This window comes from Canis lupus, chromosome 6 (assembly GCF_048164855.1).
Source record: "Canis lupus baileyi chromosome 6, mCanLup2.hap1, whole genome shotgun sequence".
Classification (NCBI taxonomy): domain Eukaryota; kingdom Metazoa; phylum Chordata; class Mammalia; order Carnivora; family Canidae; genus Canis; species Canis lupus.
In genome coordinates this window covers 52,948,723-52,965,751 of record NC_132843.1, presented here as the reverse complement: position 1 = coordinate 52,965,751, position 17,029 = coordinate 52,948,723, and the positions used below count along the sequence as shown (strand labels likewise).

The following is a 17,029-nucleotide window of genomic DNA, read 5'->3' as shown; positions in this document are numbered from 1 at the left end:
GAAGAGAAGGGAAAGGAAGGGAAGGGAAGGGAAGGGAAGGGAAGGGAAGGGAAGGGAAGGGAAGGGAAGGGAAGGGAAGGGAAGGGAAGGGAAGGGAAGGGAAGGGAAAGGATGAAAGAGCAAATCCAGCCCCAATGGCACACAGTCACATGGATAGAAGGTATTTGCAGCAAAGTCTCCTCGTCTCTTTTCACGCTAGAAATTTTCTGCCTTTGTAAGAAAAACTATATGGTTTACTGGGCACAAATTCCTCCCTAAAATTGCTTTTATAAAGTAGGTCCGTACACTAAATTAACTGGAAGTGAAGGGTAGATACGTAGCACAGGGGGAAATCAGCCAATGAAAAATTTTTCACACTCACTTCTCTAAAGTAACATATACATATACACATATGTATGTATATATGACAGCTGAAACTTTGAGATATATACTATTTGGTTTCTATATATTATCTTGTCCAAATTATTTGGTCACAATTGGGATGACTGCTAAATATGTTTTGTTAGAAATTACAGTAATAAGATACTTACGCTGCCAATCAGGATCTTAAAGAGAAAGCCTACTCTTGGTTTCACAGGAACTAAAGATTTAAAAAAACATTTGGCTAAGGATCATGAGGTGAAGTTTGATCAGGAGGAAACATCAGAAATGCTACTTTCCAGCCCACCCAAAAGGCCAAATGAAGAACAAGAAGGGAAACAATTGTAGCTTCTTTTCAAATGGAATCATAATAGCCATGATTTATCATGTGCTTAAACATAGAAGTTCTTTGTGTCTGTAATAACTATGATAATCAAAACAATACCACAAGATAATGATTATTCCCCAATTTGAAGCTGAGGAAATTAAGATTTCTAATACCACACAGCTAATGGACTTGAACATGGAACTGTGTGAATTTAAAGCCAGTTCTACCTTAGGGCTGTCACCTTAAGTGACAACTCTGATTCCTTTGGTAGTATCTGTCTAATGCTATGCTGAAAAAGAAATTCTAAGGTTTCATTGAGACTTAGCAGGAAAGAGTTCTGTGATTGACTACTGATGTCTGCCTAGAGTATGGGAAAGGGAAGTGGTGGTACATGTACCATAGGTTTGCCATTCCTACTGACACTATGACACCTCCCTCATCCTGATATTTTAAAGTAAACTAAGATAATTCAGAAAAAAAGGCTTAGGCTAAAGGTTTACGTTGTGAACACCATAAGGAAAACATCTTTTAAGTAAATCCATAACATAAACAAGATGGGACAAGTATAGGAAAATTATTTTAAGCTACTGAAAATGATGTTAGTAGAAATTCATATGCTCAATTGGAGATTATAACTACAGATTTTTCTTATGATTCCTTGGCCTTAAAGTCTCTATAGATCATGTTTCTCAGATTATTGTAGCAAGTAGTCTTAGAATTAGAACCATAGAATGATCTCCTTTATTTCAATGAACTAAATAAACACGAAGATGCTCTGGTTAAAGGGAAGCAGGGTCTCACTCACTCACCCTCCCTATCATTCTCTCAATAAAACCTTGAAGGATCTCAGTAAAACCCTAGAGTTTTTAAAGCACTCATGTCTAATTTCCCTACTTTTTTAGACAATGAAAGCAAGGCTCAGAGAGGTAAAATGTTTGAAATAAAATTCCCTTAAGAATTCTCAACCTTTTTGTTTGTATTTTTCTCCAATTTAGATGTGTGATCCTTGACTATAGTTACTTTTGAAACAACAGTTATTTACAAATTTTAAAAAGGTACCTTTCACCCTAATTCCATGTGCTGCTCGCCTCCCACACTATTGCTTATTTCTCTTTATCCCATTCCACTGCATGTGCTGGCACTGCATCTGCTATCCTGGCACCAAATTTCTCTCTCATTCACACAAAGCTCCTCTGGGAAGAGGTATTTAAAGACTGACCCAGGGACATCTCCCACCACTTGGACACGATGGCTGTCCCTATTGAAACCTGATGTCTTTCCATGACTGTGACTGGACCTATGCATGATATATGATTTCAGAACAAGATGTTTTGTTATTTTCATTGTCACTTATGATGCTGTCTTCCTATATTATGGATTCATATAAAACAGTAAAATGCTCTTAAGAATTTCATTTTAGTTTTGATTCTGCCTACATATTTTGTCTTGAAGAACATAATTTTAAGCTCACCCAGGAAGTTTAAAACTAAAAGGAAAGTGTTAAATGCCACTGTATAAAAACTATTAAGTAGAACAAGTTAGACCCAGGGTCTTCAGTCATCCAATCTCTGAGTAAGGTTAAAAGATAAATACCATCAAATGCTGATTACTTTTTATAAATTGCTGCTCCCCCCACATCAGAAAACTAAAACTAAGGAAAGTTATCAGCCATGCCATGGACATCATCTTGGTATCATTTGTTTATTTGCTAAAGTAATCATATTTGTAATGAGTTTAAACACCTTTTCTCACTGTCCCATGTCACTAAGTGTTGAAAGGAAAGCAAAACTTTAAATTAAACAATCTGTCTTTTCCCAGTTGACATAAGGATAAATATGTCAGATACTCATATTCCCTGACTCCTTGTATCTTGACCTGGATTCTAATTTAGCAGATTATTAAGGTCAAAGAACCAAAATATCATTTCTTTAAAAAGACTGTTTGTACTTAGTTAGAGGTCATGATTTCACAATGAGCCTTGTCTACTAAGAAGGACTCCTTATATTTGTTTGAAAAGAGCAGGCTTCTCTTTTCCAGCATAAATATGCAAGCACAAGGCTGTTTCCTTTCCCAGGTCCATGGGTGTGTATATGGGCTCTGTCTGACCAGCATCCCTGTGGTCAGCCTGGCATTCCACATGGAGTGACAAGACAGCTGGATTACTAACTAAGCTTCTGAAATGCACTGGGATCAAAGCCGGCCTCACCACGAGGCAAACAAGAGGGATTGCTTTCAGCCAGGCTGGGAAAGAATTGAGGTCTGTGGTACACACACACACACACACACACACACTCACAGAGAGAGAGAGAGAGAGAGAGAGAGAGAGAGAGAGAGAGGATTTTTCTGCTTTGTGAGACAAATGGAAAAAATATGTCATGGTTAAGAGTAGAGAGTTTGGTGTCAGAAGACCTGGCTGGGCTTAAGTCCCAGCTGCATCACCTTGACAACTTATTTAACGTCTCCAAACCTCAGTTTCCACAACTGGGAAAAACAGAGATAATGATAGTACTTATGTTTTAGAATTCTTGTGAAACATAAGACAATAGTTCTAAAGTGCTTAGCAGAGTGGCTATCTCAGAGAAACCACTCCATGTCAGCAATACTGATTTAGAAATACTCCAAGCTGCCCTGACCCATAAACAGCCATGGCCATCATCTCTAGCCTCACAGTCATTAGTGGCTGTAGCTGATGTTCACACACGTCAGCCCCAATGGTGCTCCATCCTGACCCAATTCTCTCTGCTCCAGCACTTGGTGCTCCAGGGAGGGTGGATGTGAAGTGAACCTCACCTCAATACTAGGGATATTCTTAACAGCATGCTTCCAAGGAGGTTGACACCTAACCCAGATACTTATAATATTTATAACGTTTCTTTTATCAAAATAAAATGGACTCCAAATTTCCAAAAGATGACTTCAAAATGAATTGGAGCAAAATCTGTTTGCAAATTAGGACTTTATGTCTTCAGCAGGAACAACAGCAGCTTTGTTGTGCTGGCAGCTTAAGTCTATTCTAACAACTACATGAAGTTCCTTAAACTGTAATGAATGCATTTTGTGAAAGCCTGTTATTATTAGTAGTAGAAATAAATTAGATTTATTGGGTAATAATTATTCACAACAAAGAAAGTACTTGATACATATTATCTCATTTGTTTTTCACATTATCCTATGAGGTAGGTTCTATGGTTATGGTCTAGTCACAGGAAACAGAGACTTAGAGCCCTTAAGAAAAAATTCCAACATTGCTTATACATTGAATAGAGGAACCTAATGACTCTGGAGTGCAAGATTTTGGCCTCTACACAATACTGTCTATCTCCATGTGACAAGGAAGTAAGAAAGCAGTTTCACCCAACACCAGAGCTTCAAAGAGATCACATTTTTTCAAGGCAAAGTCTGCACTATTTATTAAATAATATGAAGAGATTCTACTGTACTTAGTATCATTTAAAACCAAACATAAGCATGCATTTACTTGCTATATTGAATTTGTATTACAGAAATCAATAAATCACTCCATGATCCCAAGTGGCAAAATCTCTCATCAATCATCTGGGTGTCAACTGTTTGATCTGTAAAACTCAAAAAGAGATGTCTTCTTAATTCCTAAATTATAATATTAGCACTGCTAGTTCACCTTCCCCTGAAGCATGAGAGATTAGCTGATACTAGGATGGTTAAATGCCAAGTGGGTTGAGCCAGTGGTTTGATGCAATCCATCTTTTCTGAATATCTTAAAATAGGCTTTCAGGCTAAACTTCTAGCTGAGCCATATGGGTTTAATATGACTTAAAAGACAACACAGAAGAGGTATGTGAGCTCAATGTTTGCAATGACTTTGCTTCCTCATCAAGCTGCAGTTGGATAACTCACCCCAACAAATTTCCTAAGAAATTTCCGAGAAGACTGGATATCTGGGTTGGACAGTTCAATGAAATTTCCCATCATACCCTCTTCAGTAGCAGGTACTTCTTGGTAGAAAAGTTTAGCTCTGGCATAGAACTGCATCTCACCATTGATGACTTGACTTGTTAAAGCATACAATTTCACTGCAAATGAAATATTATGAATATTTATTAATATTTATATGGCAAAGAAGTTCACTCTTATCATACATTTAATTGCTTCTTAGAAGCCTGTGGATTTGTGCTGTGGAGGAAAGGCACAGTCAGAAGATATGGGTTTCAGTTCTGGTTCAGTGACTTACTATGTAACTTTGGAAAAACTTCTTAACCTCTCTGATTTTCAGGTATTTCATGCATTGTGGCATTTTCATGACTTATTAACCCTATAGTTTAATGAAACTTTAGCTTAATACTGTATTTTTAAAAAATTTAACAGCATTCACTATAGTAAAATAAGCAATGTCACAAGCTTCATAGTGAATTGTATCTTTGAGCTCCAAATGTTTTATGAGAATTTAATCATTAATCCTTCTAATCACAAGGTACGTTCAGGGTAGCTATTTTTTTCACTGCTTTTTCAAGCAACTCAACTGAACTATCTCTGTCTACTAATATTACAGAAGATATGCTTGAAGTCTTTCTTCTGAAAATAAAAAAATAAAAAAGATAAAAAGATTTATTGAGCAACTATTCTGTACAAGATAATATCTTAATCACATTCACATACACTATGTAACCTCATTATTTCAGAAACCATATGAGGCATTATTTTAAGACACTTACTTTTAGAAAAACATATGTTCCATTTTCTGAGGAGTAAGTGTGACTGTATGTAAGTGGTTTTTTTGTTTTGTTTTGTTTTTTGTTTGTTTTTTTTTTTTTGGTGGATGAAAATGCACCTCTTCAGATATAAAATATTCTCATTAGAAGACATTCACGAGGAAATGATAAAGAGTGGATGAAAGGAAGGAATTTCTGGTTCCTCTATTGTAGGTTGAATACACGCATTTGTCTTTCCTCCTTCCCCATATCCCCCTTAAGTTGTTTTAATAAACAACACATAACAGTGAACAAAATGAGAGTGGGGGGCCACCGATGGACTCATGATTTCATCAAATGTCTGGGAGACAAAAAGCAAATAGAACAAAGCTAAAATATCTTGTAGTCTTGGATAGATGCAAAAGGACATAAAAATTAATCAAAAAATCTGTCTACAAGCCAACCAGTGAGAGGACAAATGCTTCCTCCCCAAAGCAGGAAGTAAAGGTATAATCCTAGATGGTGGAAGTATCTTCTCAAAAAAGAAAAAGAAAGAAGAAAGAAAGAAGGAAGGAAGGAAGGAAGGAAGGAAGGAAGGAAGGAAGGAAGGAAAGAAAGAAAGAAAGAAAGAAAGAAAGAAAGAAAGAAAAAAGAAAAGAAAGAAAAAAGAAAAGAAAAGAAAAAAAGGAAAGAAAAGAAAAGAAAAACCTAAAGCAGTTAGTGTTAGGATCCTGGAATACAACTCATTTTAGCATATAGATGACTCCAAGTACCTCATCTGCTCACACAGATCAGAATTTCGTAAGATCTAAGATCTACCTGTACATGTAGAGCTTCTTGTCATCCTTTTTATTCAGGGGAGACATATGTAACAGAGGAAACCTTCTTCATTACCTAGAATCATTGACCCTCTCCTTTATTCCTAACTATGGATAAAAATTATTTCCAAACACATGGGGGTAAAACAGCAGTCTGAAAGAAAAGATAAAGATAAAAATAAACAATTAGAAATGACCCCAAAAGAAATAGAAATAATTCAGGAAATGGATGAGAACTTGAACCAAAACTAAGCAGAAAAAAAAACACATCCCTGGAAAGATACGAGAACTGGTGCATCCATAAATCAAAGATAAGATGCCAAGAAAATGATAATTCAAAGAATAACAGATAATTCTTAGAAATTAAAGTTTTGATTATCAAAAACATTGAGTAAATTTGTCAGGACATAAACAAAAAGACAGATATGAAAGACTGAGGTAAAAGATTACAGCTATAAAGACTTAATTCGGGAGGCCTAAATATCAAGCCAATTGGGATTCTCAATAATAGAGAAATGGAAACAAGAAAATTACTAAAGAAATAATAGAAGGAAATTCCCCAGAGCTAAAAGTGATTGTAGGTTCCAACAAGTACTGAGCAGCATGGATTTTTTTTTAATATTTCAAAACACAGGGATGCCTGGGTGGCTCAGTGGTTGAGTGTTTGCCTCTCGCCCAGGGCATAATCCCAGAGCCCTGGGATTGAGTCCCACATCAGGTTTCCTGCATGGAGTCTGCTTCTCCCTCTGCCTATGTCTTTGTCTTTCTATGTGTGTGTCTCATGAATAAATAGATAAAATCTTAAATAAATAAATATTCCAAAACACAAAGAATAATAATCCTAGAAGTAGAAGATCCTAAAGTTATTTAGAGGGGAAAGGTGGTTGACTATCAAGGAGGGTTGCCAGATTTAGCAAATAAAAATATGAGACACACAATTGAATTTCATACAAAGAATAAACAATTGCTTAGTAGAAGTATGCTTGAAATGTTGTATATTGCATGGGACATACTTATATAAAAAACTATTTTTTGATCATTTTTAAGTTGAAATTTATCTGGAATATTTTATCGGGCAACTCTATATTCAAAGGACTAGAATCAGGCTTATAACACAGATCTCATTAGAAACCCTAGAAAAGAGGGGCACCTGGCTGGCTCATTCAGTAGAGCATGTGAATCTTGATCTGAGGATTGTGAGTTTGAACTCCACACTGTGTATAAATATTACTTAAAAATAAAAGCCTTAAGAAAAAATAAACACTAGAAAACAAAGAAGTAACGCCATTAATATTCTGAGAGAAAATTATTTTGAGCCTAAAACTTAATACCCAAACTGTGGAAATACATTTACCTACCATGGATTCATTCTTCAGAAGTTTCTTGAAGCTATATTCCAATCCAATGATGGTCAAAATCAAGAGAAGACATACGTCAAAAGAATGAAATTAGCCCAGGAATCCAATGAAAAAGAAATCCCAAAATGACAGATATTTATCAGATCTAAAAAGAAATCAGTCTTTATTACAACAGATACTATAGGCTTCAGAAACAGAAGTTCATCCAGAGGTAGAATGAATTGGATTCTGGGCAATAGAGTAAGAAAGAAGCAAAGAGACATTAGTGATATTCTAAAGAAGACATATTTTTTATCTCAACCATCTCTCACACACACACACACACACACACACACACACACACACACAAGAAGACAAGTGAAAGCTCCAAGCAAAATCAACAGTAAAAAAATTTTATGATCAGCAAATCAAAATAGTCATAATTTTCAGTAGAAAGAGTATAAGAAAAGAGAATCTATTTAAGCTTAACCAGAATAATTTTTCTTCAGGCAACACCAAGGTTGATAAATTGGAATAATGCACTACTTGGCTCTGAATTGAATAACAATTACATTGTCCCAAATTTTGAATCTAAAAGGTAAAAATCCAAAAAACACCACTCATAATGTTTCATTGTAAAACATTCCATCTATGGAGTTACTATAGTATTTTCCAACTTGAAGATGTTGGAGCCAATGTTTGGACTTTTGAATGGTCATGGGTTTACTGAAAACAATATAAGAATCAGTTCCAATGTACATTTTCTAGAGACTAACATTATATGAGATAGCCCCCATATATATTAACTGTTATACATAGTTTTTTTAAACACAAATCTTTTAAAAATATTAAATATATAGATGCTTTTTTGCCATTTTATATACATATTAAAAACTGAGAAAACACAACATTAAAAGGAGAGTCTTGAAGTTTAAAACATTGGGAACCACTAACTAAATCCTCTTCCCTAGCCTTAGTAAAGTGTTGTATAAATAGCAGGTGGCTCAATAAATTCTGCAGGGATGACAAAAATAAAGCATAAAACCAACCCAATGACGTGAGTGCTCCAAATTCTTCTGTATGTCTCAGAAAACCAGGCTAGGAAATCACAGCTCATAGAGTCTTCCTCAAGTCCAGCATGCTGCCTGGGATCACAAGCAAGCCACAGCCCAGTACTCTCCTTGATCCAACCAAAGTGGCAAAGCAGCCACACTCATCATCACCTGCTTAAGTCAACTAGTTGGTGAAGTCTATTAAAACCCTTAATCTGGAAATGGGAATGGTCCATTATGCCAGCAACATTTAGACCACAAGTGAATGCCAAGCCCAGCAGGGGTCAGACTCAATAGGTAGGTTTTTACGGTTATGGGCTTGAGTTCTCATTTTCACCTAATTGACAGGAGCATTTCACTAAAACGATATATGAGGTGTCATGGCCAGCCCCAGGTACTCCCCTCTTGATAGCTCCCGCAATGGTGCAAGTTGACTCAGATAAGGTGATCAGTCATCAGCCTGTGCCTTTTTATTAAAGAAATACATCTAGCAGCTCACTCTTGTAGAATTGCAATGTCTCTGTGAAATTTGGGGTAGTCTAAGAAAGAGTTCTTGATATAGTTCTATTCGTTCTTGATATAATATGGTACTTATTTCTGGACCTACATTATGGGCTGAACTCTCAAGACCCTTACAATAGTTTACTTGTTACAAAAAGGAAAGTAGAATAGAAGCTGATATGCCTTGAAGAAGAATTTGAATCTTGTGAACTCTCTAAGGAAGATTTTTGCTAATAGCTAAATGCTTATGTATGCTGAGTATCTTCTTGTCTTTTTGTTTCCTTTTTCTTCCTTTTTGTTTTTCTAAATGGTTGGTTATAGTTATTTTAGACTTCATTCCAGATGTTAGAACTGTTTGTCAACTGAAAATTGATCTGAAAGGATAGGTACACTAAGTTTAGACATTTAGTTTGAAATTATTTGAAATAGGATCATAGATCCTGTTAATCTTTTATTTATAAGCAAAAAAAAAAGTCCAATTAGGGAATGCCTTTATGAAGGATAAGACCTTCCATGAAAGAGATTTGCAGGTGAGCACTTCCTAATTTAGCTGTTCAAGAATTAATGGTAAAAATGGAAAGAAGGAAAGAAGGAGATAGGGAGGGAGGAAGGACATAGGTACCATGGAATATATTATTCAACCATAAAAAGGAAGGAAATCCTTCATTTGTGACAACATGAATAGACTCTGAGGATATTATGCTAAGTGAAATAAGTGAGACAACTAAAAACTAACACCGTCTGACTTCATTTATATGTGGAATCATAAAAAATCTGAACTCATAACTATTTTTTTCACCAGCAGGGGAGAGTGAGAAGTAAAACTTTATCACTGGTCTCTGGTGGAATCCAAAAGTCTAGTGTGCCAAGAATACTAGAACGTTGTCATCATCAAGTCTCGGAATTGCCCTGAGGGACGCTGTAGGTTTGATTTGTTCCCTGAATGCTTTAGGTGTCTGGTGTTTCTCATCTCTAAAATAATGCACTGCCTACCATAATAATTTTAGAAGGTTTCTTCCTTTTCAGCTGAGGGCTAGTTCAGTGGTTCCTAATTTTTAACACGAATAAGATGACCAAAGGGAGGGCAGAGGGGACAACACACTTTTCCCACTTCGGCAAGGATCTACCACCCCACGTCACATCCCATACCCACTTGGCCAAACATCTTCTCAACACTCTATTCCTACTTGAGCTTTCGACCTCACCTACTATCAAATTTTAGAAGGCTAGAAGGCAGGCCAAGAATTAGGGACAGGTTTCTCATCGTGGGATTTGCATCAGAAGAGTCAGACACTGATTCAGCAGTCGCCAGGTGTCCTGTGCACCTCCACTGCATCCTGTGAAAGTCTCTAGTGCTCTATTTCCACATTTTACAAAAACTGTGTGGGTTTCTCTCCTACACTGAATTCTTCAGGATAAGGCTGTATCTTGTCTTTGCAACCCCAGCAATTACTACTATGCTTAACACATAGCAGAACTCTTTTGAATATTCATTGGCTAAATGAATATTGTCACACTTTTTGTTCTTTGAATAACACAGGTTCAACAAAGTAGAGAGTGGTTATAGGAAAACGCTGACATAAGTGACACAGGTTACACTTTTCGCAGAGTTTATATCTATCCTAATACCCATATTATAAAAAATAGTAACTACCATTGATCAAACATGGTTGTATGCACAACCTATGCTTAGCATTTATGTCTAACAGAATAGGTAAAATGGATGTTGTTATTTATGGAAGAACACAAGGCTGCAAGAGGATACCTGAATTGCCCAAGATCGAGTAACTGGTGAGGACATTTCTGGAATTTAAAGTGAGGTCTATTTAAATCCAAAACCCATATTTCATCCCTCTCATCCTGTGTGTGTATATCTGAAACTCTGCTAAATAAAAAAGGAAGTCATATGGTTCTCCATTTCTTCAAAGAGAAAAATCATCTTGCAGTGTCTGCATTGCAAAGGTAACAGTAAACATTTGAACAATGTTATCACTGCTCAGTGAGTTGTGCAGCCATGATGCCACAGGGGTGAAATCAGTTTGAAAAATACCAATGGTTATATGTTGAGTTTTATTTGGCAGTCCCACGTGTCTTACAGGAAGTGTTTTTACTAACTCTGGTCTTTAATTGTGATGACAAAGAGGTGACCGTTGTTATCAATTTCCTCCTTAGAGACTGATTCCTATAGAAAGAGGTAAGTGAAGGGTGGATACTAACAATTGGTGGGTACCTCCCATGCACCAGATATTATATTAAGCATTTTCATATCATCTCTTCACGTTATTTTAATCTTCATGATGATAACACAAAACTGGTGTTATATTACCATTTTGCAGATAAGTGATGAGATACTCAGAATTAATAACTTAATATACAGAAACAAAGTGTCAGAACCAGGTCCTACCCCATCCATATTCTGCTGAACTCTGTGGAACCATTGTTCTAAATGTGAAGTCAGACTAAGCTTTTAATGACGTGCAGGAATAATAGACTCTTAGTATATGATTAACAAATAGTCATTGACTTCTATGTACTAGGGAATACACTGGATAGCATAGTGCTAGAAGGATTATTGAGTGGTTAATTTTTAGGAACATTTCACCCTTGAGCACTGGTACACAAATTGAACTGGAGATGTATACAATCGTTTTCCTATTTATTTCCTATTTGTTCATAAATAGCCACCTTTGGAAAAATCATTCATTCCATGCCCCACCCTGTGCTGGTAGAAATAGGTTAAATGGACCTACTCACTGTCCTGCCTACCTTGTTGATTATCTCAGTACAAAGCTGATGCTTTTCATAGGTTTTATGTTCCTGTCGAGTCAAAAACCATCGTAAAACTCACATTGCTGCCTACATAATTCAAGTTAACATTTTCACTGGAAGGGAGCATGATTTTGAGGTTCAAAAAGGGCAGACTCTGTGGTCAGACTACCTGAGTTCTAATCCTGCTTCCCCACTCACAGTCATGTGACCTTCGGCAGGTTACTTAACTCCACCGCACATCAGTCACTTGGATACAAGGTGGGGAAAAGCACAGTACCATCTAATAGGCATGCTGTCAAGAGTCACTGAGCTGATACATGCAAAGCACTGAGAACAGTACCAAGCTTGCTTCCATTCCTTCCTGAAGAGGTGTTGTAATCAGTGGCATAGCTAAGCTTTCATTGGAGATTTGTGGTATGCGTGCCCTTGCTTCTCCACGAATTTCTGAAGCTAGCCAAGGATATTCCAGCAAATGTCCCCATGACTGAATGTCCTTTCATAGTGTACTGTGTGGGACTGGCTACCTAATGCAGGCAATTGCAGGGAGGAAGGCAGGAAAGAAAGAATCAAAGAGTCTGGTTAGCCACTGTTCTTTCCAGAATTACCCCCAAACAACACATTCTCTGTGCTGACTCTACAGTAGCCATTCCCTAACCTTTTCAAAGAAGGGCTTTATTTTCATTTCTATGAAGTTCTGAAATCATCAAAAGGAGGGGAAGTTGATTCCAACACACTTGAGTGGAGCTGGGGAGAGAGCACATCTACTGGCTAAGTTTTCATTTCAAACTGAAAAGCTTACTATCCCCTGCCACCTGAAGAGTCCCATACAGGGAGCTGAGCCTACCATTTTTGGTAATGCCTGTTCTAGGGAAGACCACATGGTGACATTAAAAGAGGCCTGGCTCTGAGGAAAGAAAGAAAAAAACTAATCCTTATTGAGCATTGACTATATGTAATGACTTAATTCTTCCAATTGCCCTGAGGAAAATGATACTCAGAGACTTTAGGAACTTGCAGAGGTGACTTTCTCTATCAGTAGCAGTGTCAGAATTTAAACTCAAGACTTTTGTGACCTGCAACTAATTATTACTAAGGGGCCATTTAATGTGCTGTGAACAGATATCAAGTTCTTTCTATGCACCAGGAACCATGGTAAGTGCTAAATTATACAGATATAGAAGAGGACATGAAAACTAGAGTCCAATCAGGGAACTATAGGTACACGTATTCCATAAATAGAAATTACAATCTCCTGGGGGCAAAAAACAAGGTTTAAGCAAGAAAATCAAGGCTTTGGGGAAAACTTGTGATTGGATAAAAGTTGTAGTGGCAGATGAGACATATGTGCTGGTTTCTTCCTGCACCTGCAAGTAGCTGGTAGTCTCCTAGAGGGACTTTAGCTTCTGCCTTGAGAAGAAAACACTGCAAAAAAGCTGAGTATATGAAAGAGCTGACAGCCTCCTGTAATCCTAATTTAAACCTTTTAAGGATTAATAAAAAATTATTTGTGGATTTGCCTCCATTACCAGTTTATAAAATCCTGAAGAATAGAGACTGTGTCTGTTTGAATTTTCTCCAGTACACAGAACAGGACTTTGGATGACAGAGTTCCATAAATGTCTCTTCCACTAGATTGATCAGAAAGCAGAAATGTCTGGTGTTTCTATCTCTAAAAAGCAATGGGTTCCTCCCTGGCAGACACATTTCCTAGTGACTGGGTATACCTATATTCCCTCACATTGCTCAGCATCCTTGCAGTTAGATAGGGTCACGTAACTGGTTATGGGCAATGGTTTCTAAACAGATGTAATGGATGTCCTTCTGGGACAAAATATTTAAGGGTTAGTAGGCAAAACTTTAGCTCCTATCTTCCTTTACCATGGTGCATAGCAGTGTTCCAGATGGTGGAGCCTTTATCATCCTAGATTCCTAAATGCCTATGTGGAACACAGCTCCCCCCACCCAACCCCCATAATGCATGTTGAAATTATATAGCTGGGGATTTACCCCAAAGATACAGATGCAGTGAAATGGCAGGACACCTGCACCCTAATGTTTATAGCAGCAATGTCCACAATAGCCAAACTGTGGAAGGAGCCTCGGTGTCCATCGAAAGATGAATGGATAAAGAAGATGTGGTTTATGTATACAATGGAATATTACTCAGCCATTAGAAACGACAAATACCCACCATTTGCTTCGACATGGATGGAACTGGAGGGTATTATGCTGAGTGAAATAAGTCAATCGGAGAATGACAAACATTATATGGTCTCATTCATTTGGGGAATATAAAAAATAGTGAAAGGGAATAAAGGGGAAAGGAGAGAAAATGAGTGAAAATATCAGTGAGGGTGACAGAACATGAGAGACAGCTAACTCTGGGAGATGAACAAGGGGTAGTAGAAAGGGAGGTGGGTAGGGGGTTGGGGTGACTGGGTGATGGGCACTGAGGGGGGCACTTGACAGGATGAGCACTGGGTATTATGCTATGTGTTAGCAAATTGAACTCCAATAAAAAAATTTTTTAAAGAAATGATATAGCAAACACAAAAAATTAACTTTTATACGTTCTGCTATTGAGATTTTAGGGTTGGTTTGTTATTGCAGGATAGCATAGTCCATACTTACTAATATAGCCCCCAATTGCTAAAATCAAAGCGATACTGTGGATGGGGCTACCTCTGTTACTCTCAGGGGAAACTAATGCCTGGGACAAGTCATCGGAATCAGAGAAAAGAAGCATTGCCTATTTATGGAAAACCAACTAAGTAAAATGGAGTCATCTTTGGCTTGGGATTGGACTAAGGGTTTTCAAACAATGTTTATGGAACCCAATGGTTGTTACAGAAGCCACTGGTGAGGCTAGGAGGACAGAGCAAGAAACAGATTCTGTCCCCAACCCTAAGCAGAAAATTTTCACTTTTTCTTGTTTTATACTGGGCTTCCATGGAAGACTTTGTTAAAATGTTTGTGTTTTTTTTGTCAATAATTTTTAAAAAGATTGGAAATCTTTTTGGAAACCATCAGCATATTAATAGAGGAGAAAAATAGGTAAAATCAGAATGACTTTATGGATTAAAAATATAATTGAGACCAAACATAAATTATAGACTTCTTGTCCCTAATTGATTTTCACTTGATTTTCAGAAGATTGTTTTATTCTTTCTTTTTAATATATCTTCACTACTTTCAGAGGTGAGTTCCTTTTTCTCTATAGTAATTATTTTTAAAATTTGGCAGCCATCTGCCCCATCCTGAGTATCTTAGTAATTGTAATTGATATATTTCCCCCGGACTACTGTAGCTAAGGCCACTAAGCTACTGTTCTTGAGATGTGACACGCACAAGACTCTCAAGAGTATCTTTAGAAAAGCAGTGCTGTGCTAGTGTGTGGAACAGAACATCCTCACCTTCCAAATGGACTGCTCTAGTTTTTCCACTTGGATGCAAATGAGATGCATAACATTTCCTAAAAGAATTACTTACGGGTAGTGTGATCTGCCAGAAAGAGCCCTCGTCTTGGGTTCTTTTTCTTTTTTAAAGATTGTGTTTACTCATGAGAGACACAGAGAGAGGCAGAGACATAGGCAGAGGGAGAAGCAGATTCCCCACTAAGCAGGGAGCCCGATGTGGGACTCTATCACAGGACCCCGGGATCACGCACTGAGCCAAAGGCAGACACTCAACCGCTGACCCACCCAAGTGCCCCTCATCTTGGGTTCTTCTTTGACATCAACATGAGACCTGTCTAGGTTATACCTCATTATCTCTGAATTTTCTTTTCCCAGTTTGAAAAAATAAGATGGGGGCAGGGGTGTGAAGGCGGGAGGAGAAAATAATGATACTTATCCTATCTATCCCATAGTATAGCTGTGAGGATCAAATAGTATCATAAATAAGGAAATTTGGTAAGGAACATTGAATAAGTATGAGATGAAAGCATTTGTATGTCTAGAGTTAAAGATTCCTTCAAGAATGGACTTATAAAAAGAAAATTTGGTAGGCTGCTAGCATCTAGTTTCTTGAATGCAATACACAGAACTAAGTAGTGCCTATGATGTCTGGAAACCCTGGCCACATCAAGTGCACAATGGGGCTTTCAGGCAGCCTTAAGAAAACAGACTGGGGCTGTACATACTGGGTCCTGCTTTCATTGGGGGAAAATATAAATCAAAGGGGGACACTTCAACCTTTAATCGTAAGTTATTTCCTCTTCAGTGCTGTTAAGAGTTCCTTGAAGTAACACTTTTCACAGAGGCTGAGAAAAACAGTGTAGACAAACCCGATAAGCTTTTTATTGCCCTATTGTCTAATTCCCGGAAAGCTAAAGGAAATAAGGAAAAGGGAGACATACCACCAACCCAGGGTTTTTTTCTTAATATTCAAAGACCCGACTAAAACCTGCTCCTTTTTGGCCCTCTACTATTGATTGTGACTCAGGAAAGCCAGAAAGGATGGTGTGGAGTGTGGGCTAATGTACACACACACAGAGAAAGAACAAGGAGTCCTTGATCTATTATTGTTTAGTCTTTCTTTTTAACTCTTAGTTGACATATTACTGCATTAATACTCTCATCTTTTAGTTACCTAATTTCCCCTGCCTCCCTCTCAATTTTGGCAAATATTAAAAATGTCCTTCAAAACTTAGGAAATGAATTTCTGTAAGCCTGATACTTGGGCAAACCAACACCCAGGGAAACAAATCATGGTGCCGAAGAATGCATGGAAATCCCAAAATAGAGGACTGACTTGCCAGGCAGCACTTGATCTTTGCACCCTGCAAGAAAGAATGCCATTGAACCCTTTAAGCCCTCTGACAGTGGTTATGGGTTCTTTTTACATGAAAAGTGTCCTTGTCCTAACTCCTGGCAGAGGTCCCACGACTTCACACAGTGCCCCTTTCTTGTCCCTTATCTAGTAGCTCTGACTCACTTACCCAGGGGAATTTTTTCCAGCAGGTAGAGATAGCTCTGAAAGAAGTCATTGCGAATGGCTTTGTGAAGGATAAAGGACATGCTATGTCGACAGAGTTCATCGTCGGTCTTCTGCCAGCGGGATCTGAAGGCAAAATGGGCTCCCAGGTGGGCCATGGTGAAGGGGGATGATAATTATTCCTACAGGGAAATGAAGCTTGCCTGGCTGTTTCTTCGAATTAGCCTTCTCCTCCTACACGAACTTGAGACTGTCATTTTAA

General features: G+C 37.6%; 1 protein-coding gene across 1 annotated transcript in view; it reads right to left on the bottom strand.

Annotated features, from left to right (window-relative positions):
• NTMT2 (N-terminal Xaa-Pro-Lys N-methyltransferase 2) overlaps window positions 1-17,029 on the bottom strand; it is a 19,668-nt gene extending 2,639 nt beyond the window's left edge. Inside the window, exons 1-2 of the mRNA XM_072830553.1 lie at window positions 16,772-17,029; window positions 4,565-4,740 (exon numbers count right to left, since the gene is read on the bottom strand). Of these exons, the coding sequence (XP_072686654.1) occupies window positions 4,565-4,740; window positions 16,772-16,925 (330 nt within the window). The 5' untranslated portion in view covers window positions 16,926-17,029. The remainder of the gene's footprint in view (window positions 1-4,564; window positions 4,741-16,771) is intronic.